The 18,265-nt window shown below is 47.8% G+C and overlaps 1 protein-coding gene across 3 annotated transcripts; it reads right to left on the bottom strand.

Annotated features, from left to right (window-relative positions):
• Positions 1-26: 26 nt before the first annotated feature.
• ATRIP (ATR interacting protein) lies at positions 27-18,165 on the bottom strand. 3 transcript variants are annotated; one of them, XM_055413743.2, is made up of 13 exons: positions 17,826-18,165; positions 15,578-15,708; positions 14,792-14,962; positions 12,175-12,293; positions 9,874-10,031; positions 8,365-8,505; positions 7,947-8,076; positions 7,068-7,760; positions 2,154-2,290; positions 1,895-1,986; positions 1,035-1,115; positions 560-812; positions 27-182 (listed from the first exon to the last, which is right to left on the bottom strand). In XM_055413743.2, exons 1-13 carry the CDS (start codon positions 18,064-18,066, stop codon positions 115-117), a joined length of 2,415 nt encoding a protein of 804 aa, XP_055269718.2. In that variant the 5' UTR covers positions 18,067-18,165; the 3' UTR covers positions 27-114. The 3 variants fall into 3 exon arrangements, with proteins under 3 accessions (XP_055269718.2, XP_055269719.2, XP_055269720.2); XM_055413744.2 differs by having other exon boundaries at positions 1,895-1,983; XM_055413745.2 differs by having other exon boundaries at positions 12,175-12,287.
• Between the last annotated feature and the right edge of the window lie 100 nt (positions 18,166-18,265).

The following is an 18,265-nucleotide window of genomic DNA, read 5'->3' as shown; positions in this document are numbered from 1 at the left end:
AACTCAGGAAACAGAAGGCTGGCGCGTTCTCAGCCAGTCAGTGCTTTTAATCAGAGGAGGAGGGAAGGACGGGAGTGGCTCTGGTGCCACCGTGTGGCTTGGTGCTCACAGACCTCAGCCACAGTCCATCTCGGGTTCATCCATGTCGGCCTCCACGGCACAGAGATCCTCCAGGGCCGCCTCTGAGCCAAAAACCAGAAGGTTCTGTGGTGAAGGCCCAAAGGTGCCGGGACTGGGGGTGGCCCCACCACTCCACCCGCTGCCCAGGCCCACAGGAACTAACCAGTCCCTTCCATGCCCAGGCCTCGCTCCCTCAGCTACTGCAAGCAAAGCGATACAAAGGCAATTCAGACAGGGATGTTTCTGGAAAAGCCATGGCTCTGCCAGGCTGACTCAGTAGATATGAGCCAAAGGCAGGCTGATGTACTGAGAGAGGAGCCAGAGCAGGAAGGAAAGGGTGGCGGGCTGCTGACTTAAGGCCAGGGGGTCTGACTTGCCTGGGGACTTCAGGGCCAACCCCACATGGGGGTTGGGGCAGGGGGGCCTCCTGCAGGCTCACCTTCACAGTCGGTCACGTCAGGAAGCCCTCGAATCAGCGTGCTGACCCCGGGCATGACCTGGTCGTACTGGTGCAGGACCTCCACGCAGTGCACCGTGAAGAGCTTGTCCTTCTGGGACAGGCCGTGCAGCAGAAGCACCGTGTCCCGCAGACACCGCACCGTCCGCCTCTGCTGCTCAGTCCGTGGGGGCGCCCCTGCCCGCCGCACCGTCAGCCACTGTCTGTGCAGCATTACCGTGAGTGCTCTGACCACCTGTGCGAGGGCGTGGGGGAGGTCAGGGCATGTGCGCTCTGCACCCAGACCACCGGCTCCGTGGGGCAGCCCCGGTCCTAGCCTCCCCCCGGGGTGAGGAGGGTTCTGAGCAGTGGCACCAGGGTCCAGCCCTGGTGAAGGAGCATGGGATGCTCTCAGACGGCCCTGTCACCCACCAGCAGGGCTGCCTGCCCCCAGCGCCCTTCCGCCCCCGGCACTCACCTCCACGTTGCACTGGCAGCTGGAGCCAGTGACTGGGGAGGAGGGGCTCTGCACACCCAGCTTGGCCAGGAGCCACACGGCCTAGAACGAGAACAGACTTGGTTACATCCGCACCAGAAGGCCACCCCAGTTCCGGTCACGGTGAGGGCTTTCTCAGGCTTCTCGCAGAGCTCCAGTTGCCTTAGCAACTGCCTGTCTGGAGAGGCCCTTGGACTGCAAGGAGATCCAACCAGTCCATCCTAAAGGAAATCAGTCCTGAATATTCACTGGAAGGACTGATGCTGAAGCTGAAACTCCAATACTTTGGTCACCTGATTCGAAGAGCTGACTCCTTAAAAAAGACCCTGATGCTGGGAAAGATTGGAGGCAGGAGGAGAAGGGGACGACAGAGGATGAGATGGTTGGATGGCATCACTGACTCAATGGACATGAGTTTGAGCAAGCTCCAAGAATTGGCGATGGACAGGGAAGCCTGGCGTGCTTCAGTCCATGGGGTCGCAAAGAGTTGGACACGACTGAGTGAACTGAACTGTCTGCACTGAGGGGATCCAAGAGGTGATGGTAACCAGGGCCTTCCCAGGAGATGCGCAGGCCCAAGACCTGTGTCTCACCAATGACCCCCTGCCTCCAGGCCCACCTCCGGCTACTAGGCCACCCTGCCACGTCCCAGGATACGCTGGGTCCACATATATCTGTATAGTAGGGGGCCCCCCGAAAAGAGTCTTCCTTGTTAGTCTCTAAACGTGTCACTGATGTGAACGAAAGCCCCTTTTGTCCCCTAAGGAGGAAAAGCGCTCCTCCGGTGGGGCGGTGTGGGGTGGGGTGGCGAGCCGTCCACAAAGGGGCTCTGGTGCTTTTACCTCTTGCTCCAGCTGCAGCCACTGTGTCTCGGAGGCGGCTCTGTCAGGTCTCGTCGTGATGTACATGTACAGCAGCAGCAGGAGGCAGCCTTCTGGAAGGGAGGCCCCAGCTCACATTCAGGTTCCCCCTCCCACCCACCGCCTGAGGTACATGCTGCGGGAGCCCTCAGGAGCTGCCTGGCACGTGCCCGCCACCTCCTTCCCCTCCAACCAGCCGGAGCTGTCCAGGCGTACCCCCCTGCCCCCTGGCCTGCTTTACCCGAGTGGGAGCAGAGCTGAGGTGCGAGCTTCTCATGGTCCACCAGGAGGGACAGGAGTTCAATGGTCAGCAGCACGCTGGGCAGGGGTGTCTCTGGGCGCAGGCATTGCGGCAGCACCCTGAACACGCACTGGAACCTGAAACATGGGCCCATAAAGACATGACGCCTCCAAACCAACTCCGTAACTCACCCTCCTTTTTCACTGTCGGTAATGGGAAATTGAAGAGGCCAGGGAAGAGGAGCCTGGAGTCAGACAGACCTGGGTTCAAATGCTAGCCTGCAAACAAGTGGGTTACCCTTCACTGCGGGGCTACTGTGGCTGAAAGAGGACAGGCCCTTGCCTGGCCCAGTGCCACCTCGAAAATACGGGATGCCTCCCTGAACCTGGGGAGCCGGCCTCCACACTGCTCCCAGCTCCTTCCTGGCTCTCAAATACAAAGCCAGATCTTGAGCTGAGTGTGAAAGCAAAGTCCTGAACCCACCACCAAAGGACTGGCCAGACTCTGGTCGGATCTCATGACATCACTTGCCAAGCAAGGAAGACTTCATTTTCTCCGCTTGTCAGGAAACATTAGCTCCTCTGCAGCCACATATGCGAAGGTACCCACTCGAGGTGTGCATGGTGAGGGGCTCAGGCACTCTTCTCCCAAGTCTCAGGGGCAAAGAGCTGGCCCATTCATTACCAGGGAGCCACGTCCCAAGATAAGCACTGCTGTTTGCTGAACCCACACAACCTCCAAGGTGGCGGGGGAGTTCTATGCGTGTGTCCCCTTTCATACAAGAAGGTTAAGAATATTCCCTGTGTACCATTAGGGAACAAAGTCTATTTGGGGCAAACCCATTTGAGAGCAAATCCTGTATGACAGACAAGCTGAACGTTTCTAGTCACCAGGGAGTATGGAACTTGGTGGGAAACCGGAATTTCCAAGTATCCACTAACAAGTAAACTAATTTCATTATTAGGCTAGAAGTGGCCCACTGAAACTAAAATAAATACATCTGTCTAAATATACAACACAGTTATTTCCAAATTATTTTTTGATAGCATCAGAGCCTTCTTTTAAATGTTTCTTTCTCCAGAGCCCCAAATGCACAATAAATAAGTCATGCTACTCTGCATGAGTTGGGGATAAGTCCTTTTTGTTCAAAAGCATCTGTCAGAAAAAAAAACAAAGCCCCTGCCAGGCCAGTACCTGGGGAGCAATCCTGGACCACCTAACTGCTACACCAGATGGGGTAGAAAGACAAAGCTCTGAGGGGATGACGTGCCCTCAAGCCTAGATGGGCAGTGGTGCCCTTCCGAAGAGACCACAGGCTGCCTGGCCACTTGCGCTGGTCCACATTGCTTTAGAGCCCTGGTAGCACCTGCGTTAGGCTTCCCTGGTGGCTCAGATGGTAAAAGAACCTGCCTGCAGTGCGGTTCGATCCCTGGGTTGGGAATGGGCACGCCAATCCACTCCAGTATTCTTGCCTGGAGAATCCCCATGAACAGAGGACGCTGGCAGGCTATAGTCCATGGGGTCGCAAAGAGTCGGACTGAGCGACTAAGCACAGCACAGCACCTGTCCCTGGCTTTTGCTTTTATTCCAAGGTGAACAGGAAGCTGTGTGGTAATGGGGTTCAGCTTGTAAACATGAAGGAATTTGGAAGGGAAGTACTGCGTGGGAAGTGGTATCAGACAGTCACTCAGGAGCCTTACTAGCTTGAAACCATCTAATACACTCCCTCTGGCGTTTCAGACAAGATTCCCTAACTCAACACGAAGTTTATTCACTCAGCAAACACTGAGTGCTCACAATGAGCCAGGCTCTGAGCTGGGCGGGAGGACGCAGGGCTCTGAGGGTACCACCTAGGCTTGTGAACAGAAGGCACTTGTCCGGCCTGCAGTAAGCACCCATGAAACGGCTGTTTTTTCATGTTACAGATAAGGTCAACAGGAATAGAATGGTGATCTCTCTACCAAGATAACTGGTAAATCAAGCTGCATTAACAAAGTGACTAAAAACCATATGATCATCTCAAAAGATGCAGAACTTTTGCTAGAGTTCAGCATACATTTTTGATAAAAACTTCAGAAAGCAGGCATAGAGGAAACTTAGGTCAACATATTAATAATAAAGGCCACGTATGAAAAACCCACAGCTGACATCACACGCATTGGTGAAAAGCTGAAAGCATTTTCTCTAAGATCAGGAACAAGACAAGGATGCCCACTCTCACCATTTTTATTCAGCATAGTTTTAGAAGTCCTAACCACAGCAATCAGAGAAGAAAAAGGAACCCAAACTGGCAAGGAAGAAAAAAATTTCACTGTTTGTAGATGACATACTGTACACAGAAAATCTAAAATGCCACCAGAAAATGACTAGAACCCATCAATGAATTTGGTAAAGTTGCAGGATACAAAATTAATACACATAAGTCTGTTGGATTTCTATACACTAACAGTGAGCTATCAGAGAAATTAAGGAAACAATCCCACTTACCATTGCATCAAAAACAATAAAACACTTAAGAATAAGCCTACCTAAGCAGGCAAAAAGGCCCATACTCCAAAAACTGTAAGATGCTGATTAAAGAAACTGAACACGACACGAACGGATGCAATGACAGACCCTGTTCTTGGACTGGAAGAATCGATACTGTCCGAGTGACTATATTACCCAAGGCAATCTACAGATTCAGTGCAGTCATTATCAAATTACCAATGGCATTTTTCACAGAACTAGAAGAAAAAAATTTAAACAGGCAGAACACTCTTTGACATAAATTACAGCAACTGTTTTTTGGATCCATCTCTTAAAGCAAAAGTAAACAAAAGTGGAAAAAAAAAAAAGCCAATGGGACCTGCCTAATTAAATTTAAAAGCTTTTGCACAACAAAGGAAACAATGGACAGAATGAAAAGAGAACCCATTATTGTGGGAGAAGATAACTGCAAGAGATATGACCGCTAAGGGGGTCATACATTCAGCATATAGAAACAGCTCATACAACTCAACGTCAAACAAACAACCCAATCAAAAGATGAGCAGAACGGAATAGACATTTTTCCAAAGAGGATAGCAGATGGCCAACAGATACATGAAAAGATGCTGTTATCACTCACCAGGGAAACGCAAATCAAAACCACAATGAGATATCACCTCAAACTGGTTGAATGGCTACCACCATCAAGAACACCAGTAACAAATGTTGGCAAGGATGTGAAGAAAAGGGAATCCTCCAATGCTATTGGTGGGAATGTAAATTAGCGCAGCCACTGTGCAAAACAGTATGGGAGTTTCTCAAAAAACTAAAATGGAGTACGATCCAGCAATTCTACTTCTGGGTTATATCTGGGAAGGAAAAAAGCAAAACGCTACTTTGGAAAGAAACATGCACCCCGATGTTCATAGAAGCATTATCTGCAATTGCCAAGGTCCTGAAGCAACCTAAGTGTCCATCAACAGATAAATGGATAAAGAAGTTGTGATGCGCACACACACACACAATGGAATACCACTGTCGTTCAGTTGCTAAGTCATGCGGACTCTTTGCAACCCTGTGGACTACAGCATGCCAGGCTTCTCTGTCCTTCACTATCTCCTGGAGTTTGCTCAAATTCATGTCCACTGAGTCGGTGATGCTAATAACCATCTCATCCAATGCCACCTCCTTCTCCTTTTGCCTTCAATCTTCAATGAAATACTACTCAGCCATAAAAGGAACAAAACTTTGCCATCTGCAACAACATGGATGGCCTTGGAGGGCATTATGATAAGAAATAAGACAGAGAAAGGCAAAAACTGTACGATATCATGTGTACATAGAATCTAAGATACACGAAACTAGTGAATTAAAAAAGATAAGGACTCACAGACACAACAAACTATTGGTTACCTTTGGGGAGAGAGAAGGAAGGAGGGGCAAAATAGGGGTAGAAGATTAAAGAAGCATTGTTAAGGGATTATATGAAATCATGTGTGTGGAACTTCTGAAAATTGTAAAGCACTATGGAATTTTAAAAGAAAAAAAGGAAAGAGAAGACTCAAAAGAAAAAAAAAATCCAAGCAACCAGCCACTGTGGCCTGGGCAATGGGGCTGAGCCTACCTGGCTGTCCACACTACTCTGCAGTACACTGTGTCGAGCTCTGAACACCTCCTTTAGGATGGACCAGACAGGCGGGAATATATTCATACGGCAACCAGGACCAGAAATGTGTTAGTAAACAGGTATTCTGGGCTCAGAGACGAAAAAACTTAACATCTGTGCAGCCAGTGGAGTCATTCCAACACAGGAACTGGTCTCTAGGTGGAGTGCTGAGGGGCTGATGAGATTCTAGGACTAACCAGAGGACTGGCTGGGTGAGGTTTACCTTCCCAAGTGTTCAAGGTCTGGGATCCCAAGCTGGGAATTTATGACAATGGTGTTTCGCAACAAACTTTAAGAGGAACAAGTAACCATGGCTCATGCCAGTGGTGAGCACCTTGAAGATGGGCAGATTCCCAGCAGTCAGCTTGTACCTGCACACCCTCTGCTTCCTCAGGGAACCCCAGGAAACTCAACTTCAACATGCCTGTGATGTGCAGTCTTCACCTGACGCACGTCCCAGGTCCAAAAGTCTCTGGGTTCGGTCTTTGTCTTGGGGTCAGGACGCTCTTCCATAGTGACTAGCAGCCTTCTTTTAACACGTGTGTGTTTTGCTTACCTACTGTCTAGAGGCAGAACTAAGCCAAATAAACCACTTCCTTGGTTCTTCTAACACCTGGCCCCATTTCCCATGACTTCAGAACTCCCTGAGCTAAGAACCAAGGCTTAGAGCCGAGCAGTATGAACGCGGCAAGATGGGAGCAAGCTCAGGGGCCACAGGACAGACCTCAAGAGGTCAGGTAAGACCCACAAGGAATCAGGACTCCCATGCTGCAGGATACCTGGGCAGGAAATCAAAGGCAGCATTTTCAGCTAATTTCACCAAAACCTTAAGGCACTGGCTGAGGACACTGGCTTGAAGGTGGCCTGCTGCTGCAGAAGAGGAAGCCAGAAGGTGAAGGAGCATCTTCAAGAGTGGATGCTGGCCTTGGTCCTTGGCAGGCCCCTCTGGGGCTGAGGTCGCATCCCCATGACTATGTCCGTGAACCTGGCTCTGGTCTCCTTCCCCCACAGCAGGCTCACCGCCCGCTCCTGACAGTAACAGGCAGACAACTGCTCCGCTGTGGCACACCAGGTGCTGGAGGACGCTAAGTGCCGCCACCGAGAAGCCTTCCAGGTTACAAAGGGCGTCCTCAGGGCTGGCCTCTACCCCAGGGCTCACACGGGAGGGGTGTGTCGGCGAGTCCGCAGGTGCTCCGCTTCTCTTGGCTGCTGCCAAATCCTGCAGAGCCTGGCAGTGTAAGCCGATGAAGAACTGTACCAGGGGGAGGAGATGCACAGCCCCAGGGAGCTTGTGGAGCGGGAAAGCCCTTCTGCCTCCCTCTGCTGGGTCTCTGTCACTGGAGCCTTCTTCATTCCTGGCCACCAGGTTCAGTCCAGTGAGTGCCATGTGCTGCGCTTCTCTCAGGGCTGAGAGGGGAAACGACCCGTCGCGAGGACCTGTGGTCCTCAGGCTTGAAACCCCAGTCAAGGTACTAGCAGCAAACACAAAAGAAAAGACACAGTGTGAGAGGCAGATACGGGCAAAGAACCCAGACAACCTGTCGGCAAGTTCTCTCATCTCCTGCCCAGAGCAGGTGTCTGAGGCTGGTCACGACCAGATGGGGACCTGCTTCGCAAAGACTCCTTCCAGACAAGCTTCTTAGGAGTCTTGTGCTTACCTGCCAAGCCCCGGTAGCTGGAACTGGGTGCCGGCAGGAGCCTCAGGACAACTGCTCAGGAGATGGCACAGACCCAGGGGGGACCCGGGGATCAAAGGCTGCTTCAGGAGAAGGTTTATCAAAATGGAGCCTGCGGAAAGACAAGGTGACATGAGAGTGCTTTTCTATGACGCCAATTCTTGCGACGGCCACTGAGGTCCCCTGAGATGCCTGTGAGTACTGAAGGCTCGGGGGCATACTTGCTCTTGGCCTCTCCAGTTTATTCACGTACTTCAATCACAGATACCTACTCCCGCTGACCCTCTAAAGCACTGCCTGGTTCCCACAGCCCAGGACAGTTAGGCAATTCCATTGCAGCATCACAGAGCACAATCAGACCCGGGCAGGCATCCGGCAGAAGGAGCATGCCTTCTGGTACCTTGATTGTTTGATCTCTGCATCCAGCTGTCAAGAAGACTTTTATTGTTTGATCTCTGCATCCAGCTGTCAAGAAGACTTTTCTGGGGCTCTTCCTGCTTTATGGGGCCAGCTCCCAGACTGTGGGCCTTATTCTCTGCAACTAGATAAAATGTTAATCAAAATTAGAACATGAAAGCATGTGTGTATCAGAAACTCTTTAAACATGATGAGTTTCAAACATACACTGTTCTATTTTTTTAAACTCTGGATCAAAACAAGAGCCAAAGCAACTCAAGAACCTTCACATCTTTGCCTTCCTCATATCAAATAGGAACTTGCATAAGGAAAAGAAAATTAAATTGTGTGCCCCCAAATCAGGCAATAACATAAAAGCTGTAACCCTAACATTTATGTGATTCTTATTACCTGCCAGACACTGTTCTAAGAGCTTTACACCTGTCAACTCTCTTGTTCTTCACACCAGCCCTCCCAGGAGGTGTTATTAGTGACTTTGTTCTATATGTGGGAAAACTGAAGCACAGAGGTTCAGTGTGTGTCTCTGTGTGTGTTTAGTGTGTGTGTGTGTGTTCAGTGTATGTGTATGTGTGTGCTTAGTTGCTCAGTCATGTCTGACTCTTTGCGACCCCATGGACTGTAGCCTGCACCAGGCTCCTCTGTCCATGGAATTTTCCAGGTAAGGACACTGGAGCAGGTTACCATTTCCTTCTCCAGGGAAGTCTTCCCAACTATAACCACTTCTGAATTTGCTCCCAAAATGTGAGCAGCTGTAGTTCTCAGGGTTGCCGTGATGCTAATGATCTGAGAGCTGATGTGGTGGGACCAGCAGTGTGTCTGGATGGTAGGATAACCTGGCCCAGCACAGCCACGCAGCGCAAACCTACTAACGCTAGAGCGTTCCTCTCGAGACAGCAGCAGCACTGTCTCAGTCTGGACTCAGCCTGGCTACGAAAGGCGCACAGACTCCTGCATCCTACTTGTGTTTCTAGCCTGTCGATGGATGCTGACTGTGGAGGTTTTAAAATATGCCTGCAAGTTCTTTGACACACTTGCACTCAAAGCGCGCAGCCTAGTTTCCTTCCCCTTGAACACGACCCAGACTCAGAGACTCAGTTCTAATGAACAGAACTTATGCTGAGTGACAGAACTGATGCTGTTGTCTTCAAGGTTCAGACACAGAAAGGATAGATTCCACTTCCACCAACCTCTCTGGGTTTGCTAGCTCTTTAGGAAGCCATCTATGGGGTGAGGAGGTCAGCCAAGTAGCCCTGGGAGAGGCCCACTTGTGAAAAGAAATTCCACTGCTAGACATGTGAGCGTACCACCTTGAAATAGATCCTCCAGCCCCTGACAAGCCTTCAGTGATTCCAGCGCCCTAGAGACAAACCTTCCCCACTATGCTGTCAGAACTGTGGATCCACAGAAAGGAGGAGAAAATAAACACTCAATTGTTTCAAGGCTCAAGGTCAAGCGGTCTGATATTGAGTTGTAGACAGAGAGATGGACTTACCCTCTCTGTTCATCGGGGACTTGTATGCTGGCTCTGTCTGGCAGGGCTGGGGAAGGGACTTGTTAGCACTAAAAGACTCCTTTGTAGGGAAAGATGGTTTTCCAAATTGTGGAGAACATGCTTCTGGCTTTATAACCACAGAAGGGCTTTTCCTAGGACTGGAAAAAGTTAACTATGAAAGCAGAGTAATGATTCTGTTAACCCTATGTAAAATACCTGGTTATAAAACGTCTAACAGGCTTTAAACTTTTCATGTCTAGGTGATTTGACCAAAAGATTCATCTACTCCACATTTGTTAGTCTTTGTCAGGACAGCAGTGTAAAATTCAAGGCATTTGCATCCAAACGGTAGAAAAAAATCTTTCATTTGTTTCCACCTTCAAAAGGATTGGGCAGAATTCAAGCACTATTTCCAATTCCACCAAAACATGTTTTCAATTTGCAACCTTTTTTTTTAAAAAAAATTTACTTGTAATTGGAGGGTAACCGCTTTACAATGTTGTACTGGTTTCCGCCATACACTGCAGATCAGCCGTAAGCGTACGTCTGTGTCCTCCCTCTGACCCCACCCCACCGCCCGCCCATGCCCCTCGGCTGTCCCTCGGCTGTCCGAGCACCAGGCTCCGCCCCCTGCACCGCATCTCAGTGCGGCTCCCTCCACCTGTCCCGCACTCGCCTGCCCGTGGCACAGACCTGTCCTCCCTGTCTGCGTCTGCTGTTCCCTGCAACAGGTTCAGCAGTACCAGTTTTCAAAATTCCATATATATATATACATGGTACTTGTTTTTCCCTGAATTACTTCACTCTGTATAACAGGCTCGAGTTCATCCATCTCACTAGAACTGACTCAAATTCATCCCTTTTTGTGGCTGAGTAATATTCCATCATGTATATGGGCCACAACTTCTCTATCCGTTCATCTGTGGATGGGCATCTAGGTTGCTTCCATGTCTTGGCTATTGTAAATAGTGCTGCAGTGAACACTGGGGTACATGTGTCTGTTTCAATTATGGTTTCCTCAGGGTATATGCCTAGGAGTGGGATTGCTGGGTCATATGGTGGTTTTATTTCTAGTTTTTAAGGAAACTCCATACCGTATTCCATGGTGGCTGTATCAGTTTACATTCCCACCAACAGTGCGAGAGGGTTCCCTTTTCTCCCTCTCCAGCATTTATTGTTTGTAGATTTTTTGATGATGGCCATTCTGATTGGTGTGAGGTGATACCTCATTGTAGTTTTGATTTGCAGCAACCTCTTTTTTAAGATTGAAATATAGTTCTATACAATATTATCTAAGTTATAAGCATATGATATAGTGATTCATAATTTTTAAAAGTTATACTTCATTTATAGTTATTATCAAATATTGGCTACATTCCCTTTGTTTTGCAGTATATACTTGTAGCTTATTTTATACCTAATAGTTTGTACCTCTTACTCCCCTACTGTTATATTGGCAACCACTGGTAACTACTGGCAACTACTAGTTTACAAAAACCTCTTTTTTAATAGCCAGGGACTGAATTAAAAGATTTTCGGTAGAAAGAGCATCTAGTAAGAGGCTGTTGTTTCTTGCAACTAGGAAACGGCTGGTTCCTTGGTGTCAGGGTTTTTATGTTACAGAAGCAGTCTTAACCCTCTGATTAGATCAGACAATGCTGAGGCCGTCCTGTGAGTAGAGTGTGAAGAGGTAAGGATGGATTCCTTCTGCTGTCCTCTGTCTTACCTGGACTATATAAGGCCTGAAGAGTTCAGTTTCATACCCTGCCCATTATAAGTAAAGGCAGCAGAATGCTGAATACCAGAAAAAGACGACCTGACCCACACTGTTCAAGTTTCAAGGCTGAAACTGACAGACTTCTCACAGAACAGACCATTAACAAACTGATTATATCTGCAGCAAAGGTGGGGGCCGTTGGGCAGCAAATGAGAAAAAATATTCTAAGCAATTAGGACTGACATACAGTTGGGACAAAATCACTTATTTGAAACAAATTACATAAAAACGAAGACTGGTCTACTCTAAAACTCTAGAGGTCATCTTTCCAGCCTTTTCTCATCCTGAGGAGTTGTGTTTATAAAGTCCTACAGGAAGAAGGCACTTTCAGATAGTGTGGGGCCTTTATGCTATGATCCCCCAAACCATTCCATCTGAACCACCTTTGAGGCCTCCGGAAAAGAGGATCTGTGCCCCAGTGGCAGAGTCTAAATGACCTTCGTTCACGACTAGCCTGATATTGTCATTCAGACTTTTTAGGAAACGATAACAAAACTGTCTCCTCCCTCTAGCACCATCATTACCTGACGTGGGGAACGGCGGGTACAGCTAGTTTATTAGCGCGTTCACTGCTCTGAAGCTTCGTCCTTAATTCATTCATCTCTGCGTCTTTAAACTGGAGTTCAGACTGCAAGCACTGGAGCTTGGAGGCAAAAGAAATAGAGAGGTCTCATGACATACACAGAAACAGCTCTGGGGGACTGCCCTGGCAGCCCAGTGGTTAAGATTCCATGTTTTCAATGCAAGCGGTCCAGGTTTGAGCCCTGGTCTGGGAACAAGGATCCCACCACCAACGATAATAAACAATAGTTCTGGGCTTCAAAAATCTCAAGCTAGTAAAACAAACCATGAGAAATAGTATGAAAGTCTGCTGTGACATAAATGTCCTAAAACATCAAGTTCTAGCTTTCTTACTGAAAGATGGCATGGTATTCTAGAAAGATATTTTGACCTGCTTATTGCTAGGTATGGGAAACAGATGGAGAAACAGTGGAAGACTTTATTTTTTTGGGCTCCAAAATCACTGTGGATGCTGACTGCAGCCATGAAATTAAAAGACGCTTACTCCTTGGAAGGAAAGTTATGACCAACCTAGATGGTATATTAAAAAGCAGAGACATTACTTTGCCAACAAAGGTCCATCCTTTCAAGGCTATGGTTTTTCCAGTGGTCATGTATGGATGTGAGAGTTGGACTGCGAAGAAAGCTGATCGCCGAAGAATTGATGCTTTTGAACTGTGGTGCTGGAGAAGACTCTTGAGAGTCCCTTGGACTGCAAAGAGATCCAACCAGTCCATTCTAAAGGAGATCAATCCTGGGTGTTCATTGGAAGGACTGATGCTAAAGCTGAAACTGCAATACTCTGGCCACCTCATGCGTCGAGTTGACTCACTGGAAAAGACTCTGATGCTGGGAGGGATTGGGGGTGCGAGGAGAAGGGGACGACAGAGAATGAGATGGCTGGATGGCATCACCGACTCGATGGACATGAGTCTGAGTGAACTCCGGGAGTTGGTGATGGACAGGAAGGCCTGGCGTGCTGTGATTCATGGGGTCGCGAAGAGTCGGACATGACTGAGCGACTGAACTGAACTGAACTGATGTGAGGATTCAAACACCATTTACTCGGCCTCTCTGAACTTCAGCTTATGTGTAAGAAAAATACCTGTCTCCATGACTGGGAGGATTAAGTAAAAATGGTAACTGTAAAATGCCCAGCACAAAGATTGACAAGGTGCAATATCTCATAGTAACATGCAGACCTTGTAGTGAACATGTTGTTTAGTCACTCAATCGTGTCTGACTCTTTGCGACCCCATGGACTGGAGCCCCCCCGGCTCCTCTGTCCATGGGATTTCCCAGGCAAGAATACTGGAATGGGTTGCCATTTCCTCTTCCAGGGGATCCTCCCAACCCAGGGATCAAACTCACGGCTCCTGCATTGGCAAGTGGGTTCTTTACCCCTGAGCCACCACGGAACATAGTGGTGCACAGTCCAGGTCTTCCTGAAGGTCTGGGCCTAGGATCTGGAATAGAAACCCTGAGCAGTGTGGGGAGACCTGCTGCTCTGACTGACAGTAACTGCTGCCATTCCCTGAGCACAGTCTATGCCAGGCATAGCACCAGACACAAGTGCAGGACCATTTAAGTCTCACAACAACCCTTCTGGTCATTTTCGGGAACAGATAAAGGAGATGAGTCATTGAGCATGACTGATCACCCTGAGGTCACCGCTTGAATGTGATAAAGCCTGGCTTCAATCTCTGGCTTGCTGGTACATCCCTTGGTCTTCACTATGCATATGGAAAAGCAAATACTGCTGTTAGTGCTAGGCACAGGTCAGCGCTTCTTCAAAGATTGCCAAGTTTGCTGAATGAAGTAAAGGGAGAGTAAGAACCATGTCCTTATTTGGGAAGTGAAGGAAAGTAATATATACCTGGCACCCAGTTTTTCTCCCCACAACAGTGTCTCCCTCCCCTAAGAAACATCATTTTCCTGCCTCTGAATATATTATTTGAATGGGAGCTATTATCTCTTTGGTGCCAGTGACTAGTTCTAGGGCAGGCACCTGACTCAAGTCAAACCAATTAGAGCCTTCCCCAGAATTTTAAAACTTGAGATGAGGACCCTTAAGTCTTCAGTCTGTTCTGGAGCCGTGAAATATGAGCCCTGGAGCTCCTGGAGAAAACATCCTCAGCCATAAGGATGGAACTTATCAACAGTACAGAGAATAAAGATGAGTCCTGGCAAATCTTGAGTCATCTGAGACTGCAGTACATCTGTTTTCCCCAGACTTAGTTACAGAAGGCAATACTTTTTTTTGTTTGTTTGGCCTAAGCTAGGTCAGTTGAGTTTCTGATCTGCCCCCCACTCCCAAAAAGCATAATTTAAGCCTATTTCTGCAAAGTGTTAGCCAGTGACTTAGGCAACCACAGCAAAGCAGAATTTCATCTACATCCTTTTCCAAACCACAGAACCTCAAAGAAAAGTACATGTAATTACTTGGTAGCAAAAGTATTTTCAACAAACTGCTGAAATCTTCCTGGGAGATTTATAAGCAACTTTAGGAATTGCTTCCAAAGGAACTCAGTAAGCAGGCAAAGCTGATGTACATACAAGCAAAACATATCTCTGGGTCACCTTTTTGGAGAACTCCTTTTCTTTTTCACTGAGTGCTTGAGTTTTCTCTTGCTCAAGAAGGAAATGAGATCTTCTCTGTTCCTCTAGAATGGATTCCGTCTGATGCAGTGAGTCCCGCAAAATTTTAATTTCTCCATTTTTAATGAGCACTTCTTCTTCCATTGCCTTCATCTGGAAATTCCAAATTGATCTTGTGAAAGGTTTGCAAGGGAAAATTATATATGCACTTATTTCAACATGTAGCTGGGGAGATGAAGAAACACATTTAAAACATATCCAAAGGATCAATAAGTGCTCAGAATACATCCGTGCCAACCAGACCATGACCTGCTAGCTCCATTCCTGGGACAGCAGGTTTTCAGCAAATAGCTTAAGGACATACTTGTCACTTCTGCATGGAGAAAAGGTCCTAGGGACCTACAGATAATCATATGAAAGATGTCTGCTTTTTTGCAAAACTGTTAATGAAAATAGCAACCATTATGATGTTGTGTTTCTTCTATAAGACACATGCTATAAATTTATCTCAGTACTATAACAGAAAGTTTGTATCTCTTTTTGTATAGGGTTTACAAAGTGTTTCTTTTCTTGCCTTGGCTGTTAGGAATCTCAGGATTTAGTTGCAACCAAAATTTTCCGGCTTTCTTTCCCCAGCTTTCTCCCAAATTCATGGGGATGAATCTGGATTCTTGTCTTAAAACTTTTCTATATTTTATTGTATACTGCTTTCTAACACATGCATAAGGGAATGAATTAAGTACAAAAACTACAAGTTAAATCCCTTACCTTTTCTTTAAGTTCTTTGTATTGTGCCTGAAGTACCTCTAATTCAAAATTATCTTTAACTGGAACACTTTCTCTGTTTTTCCCCGCAGGATATTTTGACATCCCATCTAATCTGGTGACCTTATGAACATCTGTAGAAAACAACACCCAAAAAAAAAACAGTTCCCATATACATTTTAGGACTCAGTATTTTCCCACTTTCACCAGCCAGTGCTGAAAACAATCACTTTCGAAAGCAAATTAGAAAAAGATCCAGTAAGTAGAATAGGTATTTCCAACAGAAGAACATGATTCAATCCTTATGAAGTAACGAATTCTGCCACCCCCTCCCCATTCCGCACTCAGCTTCTTGTTTTTTTTCTCTGCACCCAGTTTTAAGGGTCTCCGCTAAAGGCTGAAAGGTGCTGTGGGAACCTCACTGTTCGAACCTCAGTGATCCATTATTCAACAATATTTACTCAGCATCTACAATATGTCAGGCACAATTTAGCCTCTAAAGAAAGCTACAGTGGTGAGAAAAATGGATACAGTCCTTACACTCATGGAGCTTACACGGCAATCAAAAATATAAGAATAAATGTAAAATTACAACTGTTATAAGAGCTGCAGAGAAGCACAAATAGAGGAATGCCTGTAACGGGATTTCATCCACATGGATGACTGGAAGCCTTCCCCAGGTAAGTGATAACTGAATGGAGAGCTGAAGAACAAGCAGGAATTAACCAGAGGAGTGGCGATGGGGAATGGATGGAAAGAACACTCAATGTGTAAGAAACAGCAATATGGACTTCCCTGGTGGTCCAGTGGTTAAAACTTCACACTTGCACTGCAGGGAGTGTGGGTTTGATCCTTGGGAACTTAAATCCCACATGCAGTGCAGAAAAAAAATAAAAAGTCACAGTGATGTGTAGTTTCTATATTGTAGGGAAGCAGGGAGAATTCAAGGAATGAAGGAAGGTCAGTGTGGCTAGAGGCCCGAGAGGGAAAGGGTCAGGACATGCTGGGTATTCTGGGCCATGTTAATGATTTTAATCTTTATACTAGAAGTATGAAGTCATTAAAGGCTTTCAGTAGGGATGTTCATTGTGCATCTGTGTGTGACAGATTTTAGTTTTAAAATGATCACTCTGGCTGTGGTGTGAAGTCTGACTTACAGGAGTCATAACTGGAAATGTGGACACAATTTAGTGAACTTTTGCCCAGGGGAGGGGTGATGGTAACACAGATCAGGGATATGGCAGAGATGATGCAGAGGATGGATTCTTGAGATGGAAGAAAAAGGTAAAGGGACAGGATTTGGAAAGGGGCAAGGGGGATGTTGGCTTGTGGTACAGGATGGAGAGTGGTGCTAGTCTCCGCCGTGCAGAACATGTGTTTCATCAACATGTCTTTTCTGAATGTCTGCTTTGCCAGGCACCATGCTGGAGATGCTGGCAGATGCCTGGATTTCCAGGAAATGACTGTGTGGAATTTAACATGCCTATAAGGCATCACCGACTCGATGGACATGAGTTTGAGTGAACTCCGGGAGTTGGTGATGGACAGGGAGGCCTGGCGTGCTGTGATTCATGGGGTTGCAAAGAGTCGGATACGACTGAGCGACTGAACTGAACTGATAAGACATCCAAGTAGAGATTCAAGGTACCCTCAAAACCTTTCTCTTCCAGGGAGCCCCATAAGACGTCACTAGAATGAGTGTAAGCTCCAAGAAGGTGGGGGCTTTTGTTTGTTTCTAAGTGTCTGTAGCTTCTAAAGTTTGGGCACCTAGTACAATTTATTGGTTGTAGAAAAAGAATAAGTCTGTCCTATCTCTTGCCTCTGCCAGATCCCTCTTGTGCTCAGGCGGTCCAAAGGAAAAAGTGGTTTTCATTTGATCTAAAGCCTCCCAAATATGTCATAAGAATGGGTCCCCATGTGTAGGTAATGATGGTTCTTATGGCTGTGGTAGTTGTGTTGCAAGGACCTCTGCTGAGAACTAAGAACCCAGCGGTCCAAAGTATAGAAACCCCAGTAAAACGTTAACCTAGCTTCCTATATTCCAAATCGGCTGTTTGACATTCCTGATACATTTCTCCCCTCAAATCAAAAGACCTCTTGGGACACAACCGCTGCTTAAATCAAACTGTCCCTAGGAAGGGGCAGTGTGGGTGCAAGACACCGGAACGGTCACCGCGGGGTTACGAAGGCACAGCCATCTAAGGGGTCTAGAGAAGTCTGCACCACTCTCAAGGGGAAAAGGCGAACTCACTGTACACGTCCCGAGCCGTGGTCGGGCACTGGCTCAGGGCCTGGGACGCAAGCGTGTCGAGCTCCTCCAGGTCGTCGGCGGTGAAATCCCCATGCAGGCCGAATGGGTCTTCAGGGTCCGGGGCGGCGGGGATGCCTCGGGCCCGCTTGCTCGGAGGGTGCCCGGTGTTGGGCGGAGGTCCAGGACTAGGTGCCGGGGGCCCGCTCCGCCTCCTGCTGCTTGACGCGGAGATTCCAGCCATGCCTGCCGCCGGCTGATCTCTAAAGACACTGCGCCCGGCCTATATCCGCGAGGAAGGAGGGATGGACCAACCGCCCGCGCGCCGTGGCTCGCCTCAGCCGCCCGGACACGCCCCCGAACCAACGAGCCAATCACCTGCCAGTTGGCGTGCGCGAAGGAATGACATCATCAGAGCGCGCCGCAGTGATCCACTCAGTGCC

This window comes from Moschus berezovskii, chromosome 24, assembly GCF_049115385.1.
Source record: "Moschus berezovskii isolate FMDL1 chromosome 24, NW_MosBer_1.0, whole genome shotgun sequence".
NCBI lineage: Eukaryota > Metazoa > Chordata > Mammalia > Artiodactyla > Moschidae > Moschus > Moschus berezovskii.
This window is presented reverse-complemented; position numbering and strand designations above follow the sequence as displayed.

Coding starts and splice junctions, on each gene's coding strand:
- ATRIP (XM_055413743.2), bottom strand. CDS start 18,066: ATGGCTGGAATCTCCGCGTCAAGCAGCAGGAGGCGGAGCGGGCCCCCG. Junction 7,761..7,946: donor CAGCTACCGGGGCTTGGCAG/GTAAGCACAAGA, acceptor GTTTGCTGCTAG/TACCTTGACTGGGGTTTCAA. Junction 2,291..7,067: donor GCCTTTGATTTCCTGCCCAG/GTATCCTGCAGC, acceptor CCCATGTTTCAG/GTTCCAGTGCGTGTTCAGGG.